This window comes from Syngnathus scovelli, chromosome 4 (genome assembly GCF_024217435.2).
Source record: "Syngnathus scovelli strain Florida chromosome 4, RoL_Ssco_1.2, whole genome shotgun sequence".
In the NCBI taxonomy this organism is placed as follows: Eukaryota; Metazoa; Chordata; class Actinopteri; order Syngnathiformes; family Syngnathidae; genus Syngnathus; species Syngnathus scovelli.
In genome coordinates, this window is record NC_090850.1 from 9054055 (window position 1) to 9076126 (window position 22072).

Sequence of the window (22072 nt, forward strand, 5' to 3'; positions counted from 1 at the left end):
AGGAAACACCAGACTGGCTGCAGGGACTGATGTGACATGTGCCTCAAGGGAGTCTATCCATGAGGAGGAGGACGAGTTGTGGTGGTTGATGAGGCACGTTCTTCCTCGCGTGTGCATTGTCATAGAACTCGTACTCATATTTAAGGGCATTTGACCGAAATGACAGGATGATAGTTCAGGTCCTCGGCAGAGAAGAAAGGGGACAAACCGCAATTTGCAGGATCAATGAGTAGCATGCACTTTCTTGAAGGAATACTCAAAGTTTTGTGATGACATTTCGCTTGCACTTAATTATGCTGAAGATATTGTGGTAGGCTTGCCTTGGAAACGGCCAATTACGCAGGCTTCAAAATGCACCCGCTGTAAAATTTGGTTATTTTATTAGTTCACCGCTAGATGACACTAAATTCTAGACATTATACCTTTAAGTTCACAATTAAAAGCTAAAGTGCATTTTTGGTTCATCCTGAAAAACTAAAAAGCCCAATATGTAGACCGCCCTCCAGAACTTTCTCACATGGTCTCCAGGAAAAAAAAACAAGAACAATGAGGCTTTTAACTTTAAAACTTTGTTTCAGAAATTCAATGTAACTGTATATACACTTTACAATAGTACATAGCCTAGCGGCTAACAAAGATGTCTTAAACATTTAAATACATCTTCTGCACAAATAATTCTTACAAGTAAAGTAGCATAACATGAGATTGAAGGGTGGGGGGGATTATTACTTTTCAGAAAGACTTTACTTTTAGCAGGAAAGTGCCTTGACTAAAATTTAACTCAGGACTTCTGCCACAAACCAAACTGTATCCTCTACATGCTAAGCTTAACAGTTTAGTGACATTGGGCTAAACTAAACAAATATTTTCAAGAGAAAATAAAACACTCCATCTGAAGTTAATCAATACAGTTTAAAAGCTGATATAATAAACATGCCTTTTTAAAATCCAAGATACAAAATATGTTTCCTTACTTTAAGGATAAAAAACACCAGGCTGGATGTATTATACCACACCAAGTGTACAATAAACTTGTAATGCACATTAAAAGGAGCTGGATGCCGCGCATTAAATGCCTCTCCGAGTTCCTTCAGAAACAGCCGTGAGAACCATTCAAACTCACAACCGTCACACAATCTCTCAGTGAGGCTTGCATACAAAACGTTGGTGGGAGATGGGGGCACTGGGGCGGCAGCTCAAAGTGCGTGTTCTTTTTCGCATTGTTCAAACCTTCACTTCACTCTCCAATGATTCCATCTAGTTGTTCTAAAACTTGGGGATTTGTAAAGACACCTGCAACTTCCGCCCTTGCACAATTTACATTCAGTGTCTAGATGTCCACTCATCAGTACAAGTATACCTCATTTTGCCCTGCACCATTTGTCAGGTTATTTGTCGGCCTAAGCAATTCCCTAAAAAAGTGCCCCCGCCCCCAGCAATTTCCAAGTTATCTTTTTGCCGCCCCCTAAATTTTTCCGCCTTTGGGCGGGGGAGTGAGAGCGCTGGAATGGGCGGGGAAAAAAAATGCTGGGGCGGAATTTTTCGATGATTTTGCCACCCCCTAGATTTTGCCACCCGAGGCAGTTGCCTAGCTCGCCTAAGTTGTACAAGAAACACAAGCTCAATCGAATTCCTGGAGCGCAAAAAACATACGACGCAAAAGGCAATAAGGGCCAGGTGCTGAACAGATGGCAACTGCCTCTGATATCTGCCTGCCTGCAACAGCGGGATTTGCTTGGCCAGAGAAGAGCAAGATTCATCTGGCTCATCTAACACACTGGACACAAATGAATGCAAGTGCACAAATGTGCAGGAATGCCTGGTGCTCTGCAGGACTCTGTGGTCTGATTGTCTTTTTTTTTTTTTTTTTGTCTAACCATTAAGAGCATGAACACTGAAAAATGCTACAAGCTGAGAAATGAATCGTATGGCACGATATAGCAACTCAGACCAAAGCTGTCAATTTGTGCCAGTAAAAATATAAAAGCACTTTGATACAAACCTTAAACAAAACATTGCCCAGTTATCACGATACATTGACAAGAAGTTGGATTAAGCAAATCACCGCGATGATGCACATTTGTCCTGTCTCATGAGCAAAAATAATAATAAAAAAACGTTCAGCAAAAATCATTTCCGTGTACAAGCATACATAAAAGGTGCTCACCGAGACTGTCCGAGAGAAAATATGTTGCTGGTGCCATATTGGCTGGTTCGAGGTTTTGACCAGATGTCGAGAGACGCTGGCCGCGCTACATTGTCAGTATGCTATTGATAGCCATCAAATTTCACTTCACAACTGAAAGACACAGTCTGTGATTAAGACAGAATACTAGATTACAAGTAAAGGACAACACTGATTGACAAATCAAATACTGCAACATTAACTTGACACATCACTTCCAACATGAATGCCCTCAAGCCTTATGCAACGCAATGGGTTCTACCAAATTTCCTAAAAGCGCTCTGCTGTGTCTACGATGAAGAAGATAAAACCTTTAAGCCTCAGAGAAGAAAAATGTGCTGACATTCTTTAAAAAAAAAAAAAAAACTTTTTTACATTTATCGTTAACATTTTCGTGCCTCCTTTCAAAACACTTCAAAGGTGAAGCACTAATTACAAACTAAAGACATTGGTTTACCAAAACACCTACAGCGGAATGCATCAGATTGAACAGGCTACTAAATTTGCCAACCACTAGATAACAGACTTGGTGTGAGTGTGGCAAAGAGTAAACACAAATGCAGATTGATTTACAGGCCAGTCTTTCCTGTGTAGACTGGAGTGTTGATAGCTTCAGCACCAGGGGATGGATGGTTTGGGTTCAACGCCTCAGGTTTGAGTTTCTCTTAACAGGCGGTATTTCAGAGCCACAGAGAAAGCACCAAAACCTTGAAAAAGTGTGGAGATGATAGCCCACTCCACAGCTGAAGAGTCCGTCAAAAAGTGGACCGACTCAGACTTCTAAATGTCTTGTTGCATGTGTACGTTAAGAAAATTTCATCCAGTTCTTTTAAAAACAATTTTTCTTCTGAACAGATAGTGTTTTTTGAAGCAACAGTAGGTTTTAAAAAAAATAAAAAATAAAATGAAGCGACGATAATTTTGTTTTAAGCGGCTTTTTACACACATGGATTTCAGTCCTTTCTTGTTAAGCCCCATCTGAGATGAGACAGTGCAGTTCAATCAGGTGGCAACATGTCATGAAGACGAAATCTCTCCCGTACATGTGGCCGCACATCCTCGTCCTGTTGAAGAAGTAGCAACACGGGTCAAGGCAGAACAGATTTGCATAAAAACTTAAGTTCAAGCTCGCTGGTAGAGTCAATAAAAAAAAAAAAAAAAAAAAAAAAAAAAAAAAAAGACATCCTACCATCTCAACCAGCTTCTCAAGGAAGGGCACCAACTTCAGCAGCTCGTTGTCATTCTTGTCCATGAACCAGCTCTCAATAGGAATTCCATTGGACAACTGTATGGGAGTTACAAATTAAAAACGTCACTGTGTTTGTGTCATGTTTAATGCTGTGAAAAAATAAATGGGAAGTAGAATAGTTTCACATTTTGCGAAAAATGGATAAACTAGTTAAAAGCCGTCACAATGTGTCTGATTTCTGCATGATGGCATAAAAATCACCAATGTTTAAAGAACACATACGTATATGGTCTATAGTTCAAATCTGTGCAAAACAAAAGGCAATTTGACCTGCTTTTTTTGACAATGTCATCCTATTTGATGGTCAAACCATTAATTGGGGAATGATGTATTAAGACCAAGTTAATAATTGCCTTAAATGACCAAACAGCCAACTGTTGACTAAAAGGAGCTACTGTCACGACACCAAGGGACATTCTCAGATCAGCTTTTTTTAAAACTAGGATTCATATCACATAATATCTTTCTGGTCACCTGATATGCAAAGGCTTGTGGTGAATTATCAATGATGATGGTCTTTGATAGATCTCTGCCAAGAATGTTGAGATCCTTGATGTAGTTTCCCTGGACACAGACACAATGCTCCCGAAATAACCTGTGTCTACAGTTCCCGTCAGGAATGACAGGAAAGAAGGATAAATTGACAAGGTCAGAGAATAATTCAGAAAACACAACCACATGCCGACTTACAATCATTATAACGAAGAAAGACCATACCTCACTAATTGCTTCTTGGGGTCTAAGATGTTGAGCAGTTTGTCCGCGTAAACCTTTTTAGATGCCGTAAAAAGGATGATCTAAAAAAAAAAAAATACCATTGTTTCAAATCCAATGAGGTAAGATGAAATAAGTAATAGTCGCGCTATAGTTACCTCATAGATTTGTGACATGCGTTCCAAAAATTCTCTAAAAAAAGGTCTCAAGCGCACATACACCTGTAAAGGAGAAAACAGTCACATGTGCAACATATACCTTAAATCTTATTGGTCAACATGATCATATTCTTGCTTTGGTTTTGAGAGTACCGTGGAGACTGACATATCAGCATCTTCCTAAGACCTCCGGATTTGTTTTTTTTCCGAGGGGGACAAAAAAAAACCTTGATCTGTTTTACTAAGAATGTAACTGATTTTACTGTAGCAATTTTAGCATAGAAGGCCAGCATCAGGAGATGTTTAAGGCTTTTTTTTTTAAAGAAGGTGGGGATATCTCAACACGAGTGACATGTAAGCAGGCTATCTAAAGCTGTTTCTAAATGTGGATTCAGCCACCTCTCCTACAGGCCTAAATAGGGCATCAGTTACCTGGTAAATGACATCTTGAAAGACTACAGGGAAGGTGAGGGCGGCATCCTCCAGCTCATTTAAACTGCAATGGACCAGCGTTTCATCCTTGAAGACATTGAATGAATGATTAAATAGCCTACATAAATCCATAGAGTCATTAAATCTTGCATCCTGGAACTGACCAGATCAAGGACCAGAGAGAATTCCGGTGTGCTACGGGTCTTTAATGGAAGGGCTGGTTTCCGAGTGAGCTGCTCTTCTGTTAATGGAGGGACATGCTTGATGAAGAAATAGCTATAAAAAGACACAAAAACGTGGTTCAGTTGACCATACAAAGTACTTCGACCACAGTACAGTTAAGGCAATTCCAACCAATAACAAAATATAAACCACAGAACTAGATTGCCTATGAGGTATTGGAATACGCAATAGCAGAGATAAATAATGGCGTGGCTCCTTTCGGCTTTTCCCCGAAGGGGTCGCCACAGCGAAACACCCGTTTTGTCCAGATGATTCGCATGAGAAGTGTTTGGAGGTCCTTAAATGTTGATGACTATAACTTGCACTCACGGGTCAAAGACTTCCCAGTCTTCATCATAGGATGCTTCTGGTGGTACTGCAGTAGCAGGAGGGTTCATGTATGTCAGATCTGGACTGGAGCCTGGAGCTGGGACCACAGCAAAAGTTGTTTATATTAAATGAGCGATCAACATACAAAAACAAAACACTGAATAACTCTGCATCTCTCTCTAAACACATTTTACATTGCTATGTGACCTACCAGTGAGGGGTGGAAGGTCATCAGTCTCTCCCTGCTCTGCTGTGTGGTATCCAGCAGGGATGTGAGGAGGTCGCAGAATTGGCAGCTGGGATACACTTGAGTAGATGTTAGTGGTGGTGCATTGTTCCGGTGTTGATGCCGCTGTTCTGGTGGGCGTTTCTACACTTTGTTCCATTTCCAGCTGCTTGACTATTTCCTCAGCTTCCAATGCCTGGTCTGGAGAGTCAGATCCCGTTGGGACTGCAGGGAGGGTGGGTAAGCATTTTAATAACCGGACAACAAGAAATAATGCTACACTTCGGATGGCACAATGGTATTATCATAGGAAATGCTATTTAAAAAAAAAAAACAAAGACTACCATTTTTAGCTGCTGAGAAGAAGTTAAAAACAGGAGAGAAGATGGTCCCAAGAAGAGTTGTCCTGGGAGGGCTTGTGGGCACTTCAGCAGCAGTTGTCTCCTCCAGACTGCCATTGGGCTTCTCCTTACTCCTGTCATGATTGGTCACTGCTGCAAAGCAATTGATTCAAACAACATTAAACACATGACTATTAATTTCAGTAAAAAAAATAAATAGTACAACTTTTCTCTGTGCCACTCACATCCGTTGACAGAACCTTTTCTGTCAATCCTAAGGGAAGTGTTTGTGTCTGGAGTTGAGGTGATCAGGTTGTTGTCCCCATCACAGTGGAGGCGGGCCTTCTTGGCTGGGCTCTCCTGCTGCACCTTAACACACCAACAAAGTCAGATTTCTTTTTTGTTTGTATTAAAAGAAAAGAGTCAAGAGAAAATGCATTATTATAGAAAACAAATATTCTAAATCAAATTATTCTTCTATGTGGTATTTTTTATCACAATTATTAGCTTTTGCGTGTTAGAAAGAAATTGGTAAACTTATTGTACACAGTGAACCAGTATGGGACCATCCTCAGGCAGAGCTCAAGAATTTTAAATCAGAGACAATAATAATTGTGGGGAAAAAAAATCATTGTGGTGTCATCTTATTACATAAGTTGGTCTGTGACCATTAAATATATTTAGACTATTCAAATAATGAATGATTTTTTTCCATTAAAGTATATTAAAAAATGTTTAAAAATATATATACGTATATATATATTGAAAAAAAATTCCCCCTGATTACTATTTATTATAAAATTAGGTTGTTTATTTAAAAACAACAATTAAGCAATATCACACTAGATGGATTGATATAATCACCAACCTTCTTGAAAGTTTTGGAAGTGATTCACTAACAGGGTCAGTCAAAGTAAAAGCAGAAGCAAAGGTCTTATTATGATTCAACCCCCCAAATATCTAGTATATTTTCACGCAGGACTACAGACGGGGATGTAGACAATTTAAATGGGCTGTAAACAACCACTTGACTGTTGTCGATCAATGAGATCACAGATTAGTCGTCGATTAAGCTGACACTTGTCTAAAATCGTCCTTATTACCTTAACATTTCCTCTGATGAACTTTTTGATAGTTGAGAACAAGCCCCTGCCACCACTGGTAGGCGTATCCTCTTCCACCTCTGAATGCTTTCGCTTGCTCCGAGACGGGCGAGGAGCCAGACTGGGGATCGGCTGCTGAGACGCCTTACGCATTCTCAGCCTCATCGTTGTCAGAGTCACATGTAAAGCTGCTTCAGAAAGAAAACCACTTTCTGAGTCGAACAAGAAATGAGAACAATTTACAGAAGGAATGAACACAATTGAATGATAAAACGGAATTACGTTTTACTGTTTTAGCTGTCGAGGATAGTATATTTCATGATGCATGTAATACTGTCCACACACAATTTGTCCATCCTCACTATCTTATCTTACCTTTATCTCTTTGATGTCCTTTACCAATATGATCACTCATGTCTCCTTTACCAATATACAAATAAATAGAGCCAGAATCCCAATAAAGTCTCAATAAATTTAAGTCACAACGCCACTCACGATTCACTGTGACCATCTCCTTACACCCTTACTATTAGAACTGTTGTACACAATACTCATCTGCATCAGCCAGATGAAAATACAGGGCGAAAAGATGCCCAGATGTGTGTAAAAAAATGCCCCATACATGGTAAATGCATGTTGTAATATAAAATGGTATTATATTTTATTAAAATACTACATTGGACTGAGATTGCACCTACTAAAATCAGGCACCACCAACACAATACTGAAGGGGGGTGGGGGACGTATGGGGAAACATTAAGTCTGGTAGTTGTCACAGATTATGACGTTAATGATCACTGTTTATGTAGCGGTCGCTTCATTTTGCAAATGAAATTGAATACTCAGTGTGGTATTTGAAAAGAGGACTCTTGAAATGGCACCAATAAAGGATGCTTGGTGGTCATAGTATACAGCAAGTGGAATAAGAACCTGTATTATAGCCTTAAATGTATTTTTTAGAATAAATATTTGGTAGACTAAAGTTTAAAAAAACCCAAAACACTTAAGTAAATATGCCAATTTTAGATTAAACTGGAAATTTTGACATCTTGGGTTGACTTCTCCTCTAAGTGTACTTTGTTTTAATATGCCGCGAAACAGAAAGCTACCAAACTGCTTTCAATGTTTCTGACATTCTATTATGTACGTACATAAAAAAAAAAAAAAAAAAACTGCTTAAGTTAGACAAATGCTTCTTCGACATTTAAAATAACCACAACGAGAGGGCGTATCTGTGTATACTTTTGTGGGACTGGTTTGCCTTGCTGCAAACATCTGGATGTATTCAACATCCCATTTCACTTACATCACGGCAGCCGCAGCTGGCTTGACTTTCAGTGGTACACTAAAAACAGACCACAATAGATCTTACACCATATACATTGATGATTTCATATGGATTGGAAAGTTGTTTTAATTTAAACAGTACACATACTGTACATTGAATTTGTGATTTCAGCCATACCTGACTAAGACACGGCAGACTACAATAGTAACCTCTTTTTTTTTTTTTTTTTTTAGGCCTGTGCACATGGAAACCTTAAGACTGGGAAGACAAATTGTAAGGGAAGCCCAACCTCTTGTGCTTGCGTAACAGCAGCAGACTGGAAATGTGTCTGGACATATCCAGAATAAGTAAACTTAGCAATTCATAACAAAACCTATCAAATACTGTAATAATAATAATAGTCATAATAATAATAAGTTATATAAATAGCAAATGCCAGCCATCTATCTATCTATCTATCTATCTTTTAAATGCATAAACTGCATAAATTAGACATGAACTGACACTTTGACCAACCATAGCCACTCTTCAATACTGTACTTGGTCTTTATGTGCAAAAACCCTGTTGTATTTGCTGCTTTTGCTAAATTAACTTCCGATTTGTTCGAGGTCCCTACATAAACACCAATAAAACTGCAGCTATCAATTTCGGATCATGCATCTCGCAAGGGTCCTGCACATTCGCACTGTTGCTAGGGGGAAGCAAGTGAGCGGGAAATAGAAAAATGCACGCTTCCAATAGACGTTAGCTACGGCGGTCGCGTGCCTCTAGGAATCCGACGTGTCTCTAAAATGTATGCATCGACAAACCACCAAATCCCCACCCATAATCCCTTTCCACTCTTATTCCGATTGTCCAGCAAATCACCACAGTCGGTCTATTAAGGAACATATAACATTCAAAAGCTGAACGCGGGTGGGTTTACATTCTTCGGCGCAACATGTAACTAACTCTGCGGTCAAGTTGAGACCAACTTGGAAGCGTTTACGAACAGGACGAGGGAATAACTTCAAACGAAGCCCTGAAGCAAAACAAGCTAATGTTAACCAGCTAAAAGCACGACTAAGACAATGCGTCATTGCGAGTTCTACGAAATAAGACTAACTTGGCACTTGTCAGTGACAACTAGCGGTTTATATCCTTTTGTCAATTGCCATGTCGTTTGATTAGTGTGACAATTGTGGTTGAGGCTGTCAAACATGGAAGTCGTTGCTCCCGGTAACATCGGGTAAATTATCATAGCATCTCATTCACACACACACACAAAAAAAGACCGGATGGTTGTTTTATTCGGCAATCCAGGCAGGTATACTTGTGTTGTTTTAGTGAGCTACAAACATAAATGGTAAATATGCCTTCTAGCTGGCTAACAAACAGCCAAGTTCAGTCGTGGAATGCATCTGCTCGCTTTCCCTACAGCAAGTTACAAGACACATCTGCGGGTCGCGACAACTATGCGCCTTCACGTTATGTAAATGTTATTTTATGCTCTCGTGGGTGAAGCCAGTGACGTTGGGATTTAGTCACGGTAGCTCAAAATGAGTTGTATCCATGGAAGGCCGAAGTTAGCTTCCCGAAGCTGTTGCTTAGCTTAGCACAATTAGCATAGAGCCACCTTAGCTTCCTTGGGGGGGAAAAACTGCTTCAGGCTAGCAGATGTGCACAGGCAGGAAAGGCAAATATTTTGCCTGTCGTCAGCCAACATTACATAAAACATGCGGCAAAAAGGCAGATGGCTACTTACTTTGTGGCGTTGCTTGATTTTTCGAAATAAGCGCTCACGACCCGAATGCCATCATAGCGACTGACTTGTTTTCGGGTAGTGTGGCTGGATTTCTTATCTACTCAATGGCCGTTTCTGAAATGACACACCGTTGTTACCAGGCGCCATTTCCCGCCTCTGCTCAGGCTCTGCGAGGTAAATACCCGTATGAACACAGACACGCCCCCTTACCTCTCAAACACAAGCCAGTCAGTCTGCAGTGGTGCCTGGAGCGCTTGCATCATCAAGGTTGCCGACTTAAGCACGATTTGACGAAAATATTGCTCCAAATGATATAAAATAGTGTTCCTGCAAAGTACAAATGGGATCAGTTAAATTGCAAATAGATGCAAAAGAAAAAAATAATAGAGGTGCACATGATGTCAGAGCCTTGTCCAAACATTTTCCTCAGAGTGCTGCATACAAAAAAAATAGAAAGATGAAAGGGCCTCTTTGATTTTTCAACTTATAAAAATGTAAAGTAAATTATACAATGTGTTTGATGTAGTTATTTCTAGAAAAACTGTTACATCATTTCTGTTAAAGGTGATAAGGTAAATAGCTGAGGATTTTATTTCCCATCATTATGTTTTTGGGGTGGCCTGTGGCGCTGTAATCCATTTCAGTAGATCCCCTTTCCACATTATGAACCAAAATATGTGCAATCTGTATTAAGACAACCAGACTTACGGACAATCACAAGTTGACACAAAGCAGAATGTGGAGGAAAACATTTTTGTTTCTGAATATGAATTTTCCTCATTCTCCGCATTGTTATGAAGAGAAATTATGATACTATTTAGTTATAAATGTTTGTCTATTGACAGCTAGAAAAGTTATAGATCCCCCTGCTTTTAGAACAGCTACAAAAAAGGTCCCCAGGCTGTAGTTTGGACACCACAAAATTAGTTACACAAACAGCATAGCTCAAAGTATTGCTTCAAGTATTGCCACAGTTGCAAAATTAACTAAGCAACATTTACAGTATGCTTCTATGCTGAACCATTTTCAAGCTACAATTTTTCAAAACAGTGATATGAAAACTGAAAATTTTATTGAAAAAAAGCGCTTGTCATCTAAAGAGTTAATCCTCAGTAACATGGTTTTTTTCATCATCATCATCATCATCACCATCATGGAGAGTCTAACAAGCATGAACAGTAATCATTTAGAGGGCCACTTGTGTGTTCACAAAAAAATGATTTAATAGACTGTAAGCAAAGTCCTTGGCATTTCAAATGCTATCCCACCACTGTAAACTGAATAATCATTCTTGTAAGTGTCCAGAAATTGTGGTAGAGTCCAAATGTTAGACTCTTTGAAACATCTCAGCACGGCAAAAAAAAAAAAAAAAAATCCACTGTTGGTGTAAACTATGCTATTTTAGATTACTCAGCTATGAACGGAGGAATTCGGTCCTACAGCAAAATAGTCGTCCAGGTATAGACCACTAGCCTAGATAGACTAGTGTCCTAGCCTAACTCCATTACCAATTCACACCAACTGATTATACTGTATATTCTTTTGTCTTATCCTGTTAAGTAACATTATTCAAATTCACCAGTAGTACTAATCTGTTTGTAGGGGTGGGCCATGGCACTAATGATGCAAGCTGTATATTCGGAATCATTCTCATGTCCAAATAAGAAAGTCCTGATATTTGGATGAAATTTTACTGTACAAAATTCACATTCAGAGAATGTCGATGGCTTGATGTCGCTTTCCATAATCCACAGCCCGATCTCCTTGCATATCCCGATCGTCATCATCTGGAACAAAAGGGCAAAAGAAATTAGAAATGTTTGAAGGAGGCATAACTGCACACCAAAATACTCTGATGCTGTAATTAAATAGGATTTCATATTGGGGGGGGGGGAATCAATCATTGTCAAATCAGTTATGTTGCATATGAACAATACACAAATCATGTAAATCAATCATAAACACTGGCAATAGTTCACATTTAGTTGTGTCCGAACAAAACAGATAAACTATGAAGGAAAGACAAATTAAAACTAAATGTGAAACAAAAAAATGATAATGGCTGTGAATTTCAATGTTTCAAATTCAAGGAGAACAGACATGCGCGCACCAAACGAGTGAACTACTTTTAGCTAGTAGATGTGGCTCAGCTCAGACAGGTGTGATTGCTAAAAATGAAGCACAGGCAGTAGATGGTGAGTGAATCACATTGACCAAAGTTCCTTCCTTGGTCTGGTTTCCTCAGTTGTCTTACGATCATTATTGTACATTTTTTTTGTACTTATTCCGCATTGCGCATCTTCTTCGAGCCCAGAAATATGATGATGGATTCAAGGACCAAACTCATGGCAATGTGAGCTACTCTAAGCACAAACTGCTTGGAAAAAAATGCTACGGGGGAGGAGGGAGGGTTGGCAGCAGAAGAGGAGTGGAGTGAGGAATGGTGAATACACATCTGGACAAGCAGTCCAGTCCCCCTGCCTGGCTCACCTTGAACGTCTTCCTCCCCACCATCACCATCCTCTTCCTCATTGTAGGCCAGCTCAGCCTGCTTGTCGGCTTCATACTCACCCACATTGCCATCGTCCCCATTGTAGTCCGCTAGCTTAGAGCCATGTTGCGGATCTACTGGGGACTCGATCTCGTCAAAGAACCGGCCTGCAGGAGGCAGAGAAGGGGGCCTCATCAGGAAGGGAGAGAAATGAAGGCAAACAAAGGGATAGGAGTGGTTGAAATAGTGCAGAAGGGTTCAGGTGGTGAAGCGGAAAGGGGATGTGAATGGATATACAGTGGCTGATGAAAGAAGTGCTACTGAGCATTACAGTGACTTTTTTTTTGTCTTACATGAGATCTGCTTTTGCTTAACGCAGCCCTACGTTTGCATTTTATGGAATCAAATACTGTTTGTTGACTTGACTTTTGTCTTTAGAACAGCATGCTGCTCTGGAATAATTGCGTGCAATTCTGACAACAGACTGATACATTTACTGAAAGTGTATTATAAGAGTCTAGAACAGTGGTTCTTAACCTGGGTCCACTGCGAAGGTCCGAACACATCTGATTTATCGTGTAAATCCGTGATAACACATCTGAACTGTTCTCGCAAAGGCACACTGATTTGCAAGTATGTAATTTGTTGTGAGTTCATGCATTGTGTTGATTTTAGTGATGATCATGCACGGCTCATTTTGTGCACCAGTGAAAAACATCTATGTCTTGAATTTGATTTCTTTTTTTTTTCGCTAAAGAGGGGTTCGGTGAATGTGCATATAAAACTGGTGGGATTCGGTACCTCCAACAAGGTTAAGAACCACTGGTCTAGAAGGTGATGACTGAACTCTGGCTTTTATTTAAGTATATACTGGTATACATGTACCAAGTAGAACTGTATCTACTTCGTCTTGCAATACATTCTGGAGACTGAAAAGTAATGCAGGGCCAGAGGACTAAACGGGGCTTTCCCCTTAGTGTTGGGGTGAAAAAAATACCACTATTATAGTTGATAAATATTACCTATATGTGATAGTATAAAATGTGATCATATCCGGCATGTTGTTCAGGATTTTGGGGATATAAACATGTCAGCAGTAACATGTTTCCAACAAGTACACCCAAGCCATGAACTAAGAACAGTGGGGGGAAAAAATGATGATGGGAGGTGAATACAGTACAGGGTTTTAAGCAGGATACTGACATGTAAGGAAGGCAGAAGAAAATACTTTATAAAACAGGAAAGAGGAGGAAACTGGTTGCAGAGCAGAAGCCAGGAACTAGGAAAGGATCTTCTGGGTGGTGCCACGTGTCCCCTTCTTCAAAACCTGTCACCCCAGTCTGATCCGTATGGCTGAAGCATCATCGCTGAGAATCTTCACTTTGGGACTTTGAATCCATCATAATGATAGCTCATGAAAACGTTTTCTTTCTTAGATTTATGTCCCATGACATAATATGTAACCGATTTGGAAATAACCCACAGGTTCCAAGATAAAGGGTACTAGAAGTTGCTTGAAGTCATAACTAAACATGTTATTTAGTGACCAACAGAAAAAGGACTGAAGACTCATTCGATTACCACTAAACTGTCCAGCTAAATACTATGTCAACATAGTCTTGTACACACAAGTCATGTACTGTACTAGTGTAGAGCACTAGTACTTGGTGGAGTACAAAATAGACTGCAATGAGCAGTTTTCTATTTGCACACCCGACAGACATGACAGTAGCAGAGTGCAAAACCAACAATAATAGCTGTGCCACCATCCAATTATAGTGTTGCACTTGCTACCGCATCCATTCAAAAGCAAGTATTTAATAAAAGTGTGTCTTAGGTCATACTCACTTTGGTGATGGTGGAGTGCCCCTGCTGGAACTTGGTCTTTGTGATGTGGTTGGATGGGTTTGGGTACCTGGGCAGGGTTGGCAGGCAAGGGAATCCCCTTCAACCGTTCACCTGCTGCTTTGACATCTGGGGCTGACAAGAAAATAAATTGATTTTCCTCAGATTTCCCAACACGTGCATATTATGGATTTTATTTCCCTCTCTTCAAATGATTGTAATCATCATTAATGGAACGGAGTGCAGATTTCACCTCGAAGTTGTCTTTGCTGTTCACCCAGCTCATCTGCTTTGATATCTGACTTGTCTTCAAAAACGATTGGTTTATCTGCTAGGTTGATGACACCTGGGGCGGCAATCACAGCTGCTTGGCCTTCCCCTCTGTCCTGCTGGAGTCGGGGTTGGTCGAGCGATAAGCCAGGTACCCCTGGGCCATCAGCTGCCCCAATACCAGGTCCAGCGTCGACACCCACAACCGTATCGGGAGCTTCGAGACGCTTCAGAGTGATGGCTGGCTTCTTCAATTCTGTCAACAAATGACAAGGAACCCCGAGAACATCTAAGAAAATGGTACCGCACTGTCCAAACAAGAGACACAATGATCCTGACAGCCTCTTTGTATTCCCATCTAGTCAGTCAAGTCGCCTGTAAATTTATTTTTTTGTTTTATTTTGATAAGCATTTATTCGGACACTCGTGAATTACTTACCAAATTGTACTTCATCAAGTTTTCCCACCTCACTGTCTTCAATACCAGGCATGCCAGCATCACTGCCTGGCTTACCCATGACATCTGTCAAAGAATATGGAATAATGTCAGTTTATGTGAATATAAAAAAATAAGTGGATATTTGGGACAACCTAATCAATCCCGTTATAATGAACACAACACAGTGCAGACTGGTGCTGAGCTATTCTTTTTACGGTTCATGATCACCACCTGGTTGGGAGTCTATATTGATGTTGGGAATTAAACATCAGACTACTGACTATTGCCTACAATTGACTCCCAATGGAATACACCCACCCAAATGAAATGGTATTGATGGCACTGAAGCAGTTTTTTTTTAATTATTATTCATTTTCCCCCCATTAAAAGCACTAATAACACAATTTTCACATCATCATTCCTCACACAAAACACAGCAAGTAACTAAATATTCTTGTCTTGATAGCTTGTTGACTGTGGTGCATCTGAGTTTAGTATGCATTATGTTTTTATTGTTTTTCCAGTTTCTGAGATTTTTGTTAGCTTACTTACTATTTTACCAACAGTTCGCATTGACTCTATGCATTGACGCTATGCTAAATGTAACCGTTATCATCAGTACCTTTTAAATCTGGAGTGTCACGCCGGCGATTCGCCACTGTGTGGCGCTCTTCAGCCAGACCCAGAGCTCCCTCAGTATGTCTTCCCGCCACTACGCCTTTTTGACCGTCAATTGCATTCTAAAAAGTTAGCAGAAAAAACCAATAGAAACACTAAACAGCAAAAATACAATAAAATCACATTCTGCAATATATAGTAAAAGCTGGTGACACGTTGTTTAATTCACTATGAAATAAAGATAGATCATGTGAGAAAATACGAACCCGCCTCAGCTTTACAGCTTCCTCTTCTAGAGTCTTCTTTGATTCTTCATACTCACTTTTTAACTGTGCAATCTGACGTCCACACTGTAAACTATGCAGTACACATGCAAGGGTCAATCAAAGATTATGCATGACGATAAATAACATCTAAATCTGATTAGAGTGGGTTTTTAATGAGAAAGCTGCATCCTAAACTGAAATAATAAAATAAATGACTTAATAAATGATCAGTGACAGTGGACCAATCTGATTGAACACTGCAGCATGATTTTTTTTTTCCACTCTTAAAATGTACGCAAATGGTTTGAGGACATTCATATTAGTACATTCACTACTGAGTTAATCTCGGACGATGTTAAATTTCTTAAATCGTGCAGAAAACTGAAAGAAAGTTCAGAAGAAAGAAAGCAGAAATCATTGCCATACCTTTCATATTCCAGCTTTCTCTCCAAGGTGGTTCTATTCTTTTTAACTTCTCTTAGCTGATCTTCCTGTTTCATAAATTCTTGCTTCAAATCATTCAGTTGCTCTGTCACACAGAAACAAATAATGGTTTTCAGTGGTTAATTCTAGAAGTGGGCATTCCATCCCAGTTGTTGAATGTCACCGATGGAGGGACGAGGAAGTTATTAAAAAAAAGTTTGGTTTTTTTTGTTGGTCTGTGTAATCTTCACTAACCAGGTCAAGTGCTGATTAACTTCTCAATTTGTAATGCTAACGTTCATCGGGGAATGCAAAGTGAACTGTGGTGTGGCGTGCGAGTTTGATTGCATGTTCACTTGCTTGTGAGGGTGTCACTCCCACCACATATACCAGACAAGAGATTGTTTAAATAAGGGGGGTAAGTACCACTTTGTTCACTTCCAAAACAACAATGGACAACATAGCAACCACACCTTAAGTCCTGCCCATCTCTGGTTAATTCATAGAACTGTATATAGTACCTGGAATAAGCAAGTCAGGTCATGTTTGATTGTGCCATTTTGCCTGACTTACCTTTCAGCCTTTGGATTTCGGTCATTTGGGCTGAGAGGTCACCCTGCATCTTAACCTTGAGAACACAAATAACAAAATGTAAAGAAAGGGCCTTGTGTACGACACTGGTTTTATTAAATTCTTTCATTATTGACTTATTTTAATCTTACATTTGTTGTGCTTTACACAGGACAGCTCAAAAGTCCTGAGTTTTTTTCTATCGTTTAAGAATCACCATAGACAATCAAGGTGCCGTGGCACACTGGTGTACTCTGAGAAATGGGATGCAGTAGGTACAAATTTAGCTTTATTTGTCAGAAAAATTATTATTTATTAATTACAAATATATATTCATCCATCTATGCCACGACTGTATAGGATTCGGGACTACAGGTAGTTCTTTCTGGCAGAAGGAACGTCTAGCCTATGTGTGACCAAGTTAATTAATATTGTTGGTGTCAATGTTGCAAGGAATAATCCAACTAATATAGTTGTGTGTGACACGTCTACATTTTGTGTGCATAGGCCAGTGCTCAATTGAGTGTGCCGTTTACTTTACAGTGGAATAATTGCTGTCATTCAGTTCATTTCTATTATGCAAAATGCCAATTGGAAGGTATGGCGAGCTATTTATGCATTTATTTCATAGCCTACTACAGCACTGAATTGTCCATTCATTAATTATGCTTGTTGTTTTTACCAGTGCAAGAAATTCAGCACAGAATGACTGTTACTACCCAAGCAATTCTGGCTTCTACTATTGTGGAAAATGCTTACATGGGCATGGTGTCATAAAATATTACACGATAGTATATAACAGTACATATTTATACAATGGTATTACCGCTTTTCCTCAAGATGCAACCTCCACGCAGTAAGGCCGGAATCGAAATTGAACCTTCAACCTCTGCACAGGGAGGCAGACGTGCTAACCAGTCAACCACCGTGACGCCCACCCCAAAATTATTCTACTATCATTAGTTTTCAAGCAGAACAAACTAATTTAAGGCTGCAAGTTTGTACTGTAATACTTGGGGTCCTTTTTGAAAATGAGATCTTCTTAGATATTTTAAGACACATGGGAAAATTTTTGGAAATGATGCATAGTGTCTTTTTCTAAACAAAGCACCCCACACCACATGAAAGCAAAATGACTAAATGTTTGAGCAGAGCAAGTGCGAATAAAGTTTTTCAGAGTACCGTATTTTCCGCACCATAAGGCGCTTTGGGTTAAAAAGGCGCAGACTCCATTTCCGGGAGATTTTCTGTACTTAATCCAAACATAGTGCATTATAGGGCACATGCATGCCATGACTTATGTTAAAAATAAAGAAATAAACATCACAGGAGCAAGGCAGTCAGTTCCGTTGCCTGGTAAGCATCTCTTTGTCGATGCCGTTTTAGAGGGTCCTAATGCTTTGCACAAACGATAGTATTTATTTAGCAATGGCGGCGGAGGTACGTACTTTAGATGTTTTGTAAAGTCATCTGATTGTTTTACCGCCCCGATCTACGTAAAACTTAATGTCCTCTGATTGGTTCATTGGGCCTACATATTACATACACATATATTACGGAAGTCACACAAAACAACTTTACAGATTTTGGAATTCGGTCCACACACAAGGCGCACCTTCGTTTTTGGAGAAAATTAAAGGCTTTTTAAATGCGCCTTATGGTGCGGAAAATACGATAAGTGTGAAATGTGACCAAATATGACAAATAAGTCATGAGACTTACTAAACTTAAGGCTCAGTGATAGGTGCCCCAACCTTTAACAAACGTACTGATACAACATCAACAAGGAAGTCCATGTCTCTGTTTGCTCATCCACCTGTTGGCAGTGTAAGGCGTGTTGGTAGAAAATCTTTGGATGGGTTTAGTGTCGCTATACCTCAGAAGATTTAATTTGTTATTTGGAGGAATAATTTACTCAATAAGGCTAATCGTTTGGCATTAAGATGCCAACAGTTTGTAAGTAATCCAGAGTTAAAAAAAAAATAAAGTCATTTGGGCAAAAGCTATATAAATCCAAAGGGTCACGCATACAGGAGTACCTTTGATGCATGCTATTGTACTCCTATTTTATACACTGTCCAGCCTGAATGGAGTTTTAAATGTCAGAGAAAACGTTGGAAATAATCCTGCAAAAGCCAACATTACATGATATTGATGGGATTGATTCTTTACTCAGCCTGTGAGAAGATTTTCTTGGGAAATAAACTAGACATAACAGGCCTTCTGTACAGATAGAAAATGTGGTCAAGGGAAATATAGCATGGCTAAATAAAAACTTTGGTACAACTACGTGTACTTTAGTGCTGAATAAAACCGAATTGCACATGGGGGCTCCGGGACACTACCTTTTCGTCGGTACACTTTTTGGCGAGCGCGTCTCGGGCCTGCAGCTTGCCCTCCATGACGCTGTAGTCTCCATCCTTCTTGTCCAGCTGCTTTCTGTGCGTGTCCACCTGCGCCATGAGCTCAGAGTTGCGCTTCTCCAATCGGCTCCTCGCCGCGTCCGTGCGCTTCACCCGCGACTGCACCTCCACCAACTCATCCAGTAAGCGGCCGTGCTTGCTGGATACGGTCCAGTAGTTGAACGCTAGTATGGCGATGATCGCCATGAGGAAGATGAGGATGAAGGACGGGAGGCGGCCTCCTCGTCGGTTTGCGCCGAAGCCGATCATGTCCGAATAAAAATTATAACTGTCACTTCAGCTTTTGACCGTGTGCCTCAAAGAGAGTATTTCCCCGGCGTACGTGACATGCCGTGTGTATGCGGCAACCGCTCAGAAACACAAACCTCGCACGCAAATCATTAATGGCCAAGACTTCTCACATCTCTCATGCTTCCTTCTTCGTCTTCCTTCCGCATACTGGACATCTTCCTTCAAGTCCGCCCAATGTCAGACCAAGAAAGACGTGGCCTAACCCAGCTGGCAGGGTAACACTGAACAGTAGACGAGACGTGGAAGTGGATCTCTGCACTGCTCCGTGGCAGAAGCGCGAGGACGCGCAAATGATACAGCTAACTGGAGCTATATAGCATTAGCGGACGCTTAGATCTTATCACCCAGATTAAAAAAGAAATCATCCCAGTTATATTTCAGGGCTTTGATGCAAAAATTCAATACGAGTGTTGATTTTTTTCGATTGCCAATCCACGTTAGCCCCGAAACCATTACACTGCAGTCCGACTCTCGAGACAGCTCCTTCATTAGCATCAAAACAATGCGTGGAAAAGCGAACAAAATCGGCGGCTATTCCTTGCAAAGTTTCGCGCGAAATTGATTTAGACCCAAGTTAATACAACCGGTCAAACCCACGCAAACCTTCAGAATAAGCGCAGAGATAGATCACTGCGCTGTCTTCCGACGTCTGATTACGGTCCAGTGTCGAGTTAGATGGAATAAACAGAACACCGCGCGCTCGCGGGAAATACTTTCAAAATAAAAGCTCTAATTGTGATTTGTGTGTTACGTGGCACGGAGTCTGCGTCATTTCCGTTGAACCAGACATTACAGAGATGTGCATGATTTAATATTACACTACCATTTTTATTGCATCACATACTTTTATCACATACTTTAGTGGATGTAAATAAAGCTGTAAAGCTTGTTCGAACCACCAATACTCTGTATTTTTCCAAAAACAATAAAACTGAATTCTAAAAAAAAAAAAAAAAAAGAATTAAAAGCCTCCTTTGTTTAGCAAAGTACTGTCTCTAGACAGCTGAAATCCAGATCCATTGGCATCAGAATGATGAAGAGAGAAAAACAGTTTCAGCTCATGATCCAGTGACAAAATTTTTGAAAGCAAGCCCAGTACAATTTAACATCTTTCTGTTGTGACTGGTTGGCGACTCCTCGTTTCTCAATGTATCAGTTGTTAAAAAAGTTGCTGATCCTTTATGCTTTGTCCTATTATTATAAGTTCATTCTGTCATAAGCCTGATTCCATAATGTATCGGTTGCTGTGCAGTTGCCGTTTCCCTTATATCCTTTGTCCTGTTGTTATGTCAACCTTTATTCTGTTTTATAGTATTTATATAAGCTCGGGTTACTCTGTGACAAGTTGTCAGGGCTTTGAGCTTTCTTTGCAGAAGAATATCAAGCTTTCTTGAATGCCCAGCCCTGCTTTCTGTTGATACTTGATCAAGACTTTTATTTTTCAACTTTTGTGTCATGTCTGCTTCTGGGCCCATATCCAGCTCCGCAGGACACATTCATGGTTACAGATCTCAATAAAACAATTCACCATGATGTCAATTTGACACTTCGATTGGCAAAAGCCATGTAGGGTGCAGTAAAGTGCCAATAGTGAAAACGGGCATTAGTGGTGACATCTTATATGCAATGCTTGTCATCACTGACTTTTGCCAGGAAAACTCGAAGCCATTATCTGAGCACAATAAACTACATTACCATAACCTTACAGAGTCTCAGCCCTTTATATTCTCCTAGCTGCTTTGACATCAGATATAAGGCAACATATCAAGATAAGGATTATTCAAAGCTACAAATTTGTGCCAATTTCATTTTTGACCAGGACGATGTTTAAGGATACATGGTAGGCCGATTGAGCACTCCGAATTGCCCCTAGGTGTGAGTATGAGTGTGGATGGTTGTTCATCTCTGTGTGGCCTGCGATTGGCTGGCAACCGGTTCAGGGTGTCCCCCGCATACTGCCCGATGACTGCTGGGATAGGCTACAGCACGTCCGCAACCCCTGTGGGGACAAGCGGTATGGATAGCTGGATGGATAAATAAATACAAAAATAAATATATAAATACAATGAAAAAAATAACTTGAATCATTTGATTTTTAATACCATACTATGTTTACCATAATTTCTGGACTATAAGATTTCTTTTAAAACACCTGCGGTGTGGATTATTTATGAATAAAACGGGATTTTCTCCTAATTTTAGCTGGTGCGGTTTATATTCAGGTGCGTTTTATAGTCCAGAAATTACGGTATATTAACATAAAAAGTAAAATCCCATGTAAGTGATTTTGATATTGCAGATATTTCCATGACAGCAAAAAAAAAAAAAAAAAAAAAAATTAGGTGACATAGCAAGAGGCAATGGAAAAAGCACTTGAAACTATAGTCTAAAATGTAGTAACTAACAAGATTTACAACTTTCAATGGAATAACAACAAAAATCA

At 40.0% G+C, this 22072-nt stretch overlaps 2 protein-coding genes across 6 annotated transcripts; both read right to left on the minus strand.

The window, feature by feature from the left end:
• Positions 1-553: 553 nt before the first annotated feature.
• On the minus strand, positions 554-10174 carry ctdspl2b (CTD (carboxy-terminal domain, RNA polymerase II, polypeptide A) small phosphatase like 2b). Of its 4 annotated transcripts, none has more exons than XM_049717924.2 (13): positions 9994-10174; positions 6961-7151; positions 6103-6226; positions 5861-6007; positions 5502-5741; positions 5291-5387; positions 4903-5014; positions 4739-4825; positions 4307-4369; positions 4152-4231; positions 3909-4035; positions 3375-3470; positions 554-3249 (listed from the first exon to the last, which is right to left on the minus strand). In XM_049717924.2, the coding sequence occupies exons 2-13, from the start codon at positions 7123-7125 to the stop codon at positions 3184-3186; spliced, it is 1404 nt and encodes a 467-aa protein (XP_049573881.1). In that variant the 5' UTR covers positions 7126-7151; positions 9994-10174; the 3' UTR covers positions 554-3183. The 4 variants fall into 4 exon arrangements, with proteins under 4 accessions (XP_049573881.1, XP_049573879.1, XP_049573878.1 ...); XM_049717922.2 differs by having other exon boundaries at positions 5861-6010; positions 6961-7148; positions 9994-10173; XM_049717921.2 differs by having other exon boundaries at positions 5861-6010; positions 9994-10173.
• Positions 10175-11126: 952 nt separating this feature from the next.
• golm2 (golgi membrane protein 2) lies at positions 11127-20317 on the minus strand. Of its 2 annotated transcripts, XM_049717918.2 has the most exons (10): positions 19261-20317; positions 16919-16973; positions 16349-16451; positions 15923-16013; positions 15661-15778; positions 15039-15122; positions 14583-14855; positions 14333-14464; positions 12484-12651; positions 11127-11780 (listed from the first exon to the last, which is right to left on the minus strand). In XM_049717918.2, exons 1-10 carry the CDS (start codon positions 19585-19587, stop codon positions 11704-11706), a joined length of 1428 nt encoding a protein of 475 aa, XP_049573875.1. In that variant the 5' UTR covers positions 19588-20317; the 3' UTR covers positions 11127-11703. The 2 variants fall into 2 exon arrangements, with proteins under 2 accessions (XP_049573875.1, XP_049573877.1); XM_049717920.2 differs by lacking the exon at positions 12484-12651 and having other exon boundaries at positions 19261-20315.
• Positions 20318-22072: the final 1755 nt, after the last annotated feature.

Excerpts from the sequence above, each read along its gene's own strand:
- ctdspl2b (XM_049717922.2), bottom strand. The coding sequence starts at position 7,125 with ATGAGGCTGAGAATGCGTAAGGCGTCTCAGCAGCCGATCCCCAGTCTG. Across the intron at positions 5,015-5,290 it reads GACTGGGAAGTCTTTGACCC|CTATTTCTTCATCAAGCATG; the intron begins GTGAGTGCAAGT and ends GTCTTTTTATAG. Across the intron at positions 3,250-3,374 it reads TTGAGAAGCTGGTTGAGATG|GACGAGGATGTGCGGCCACA; the intron begins GTAGGATGTCTT and ends CTTCTTCAACAG.
- golm2 (XM_049717918.2), bottom strand. The coding sequence starts at position 19,587 with ATGATCGGCTTCGGCGCAAACCGACGAGGAGGCCGCCTCCCGTCCTTC. Across the intron at positions 15,123-15,660 it reads TGACACTCCAGATTTAAAAG|ATGTCATGGGTAAGCCAGGC; the intron begins GTACTGATGATA and ends ATTCTTTGACAG. Across the intron at positions 12,652-14,332 it reads GGCACTCCACCATCACCAAA|GCCGGTTCTTTGACGAGATC; the intron begins GTGAGTATGACC and ends TGCCTCCTGCAG.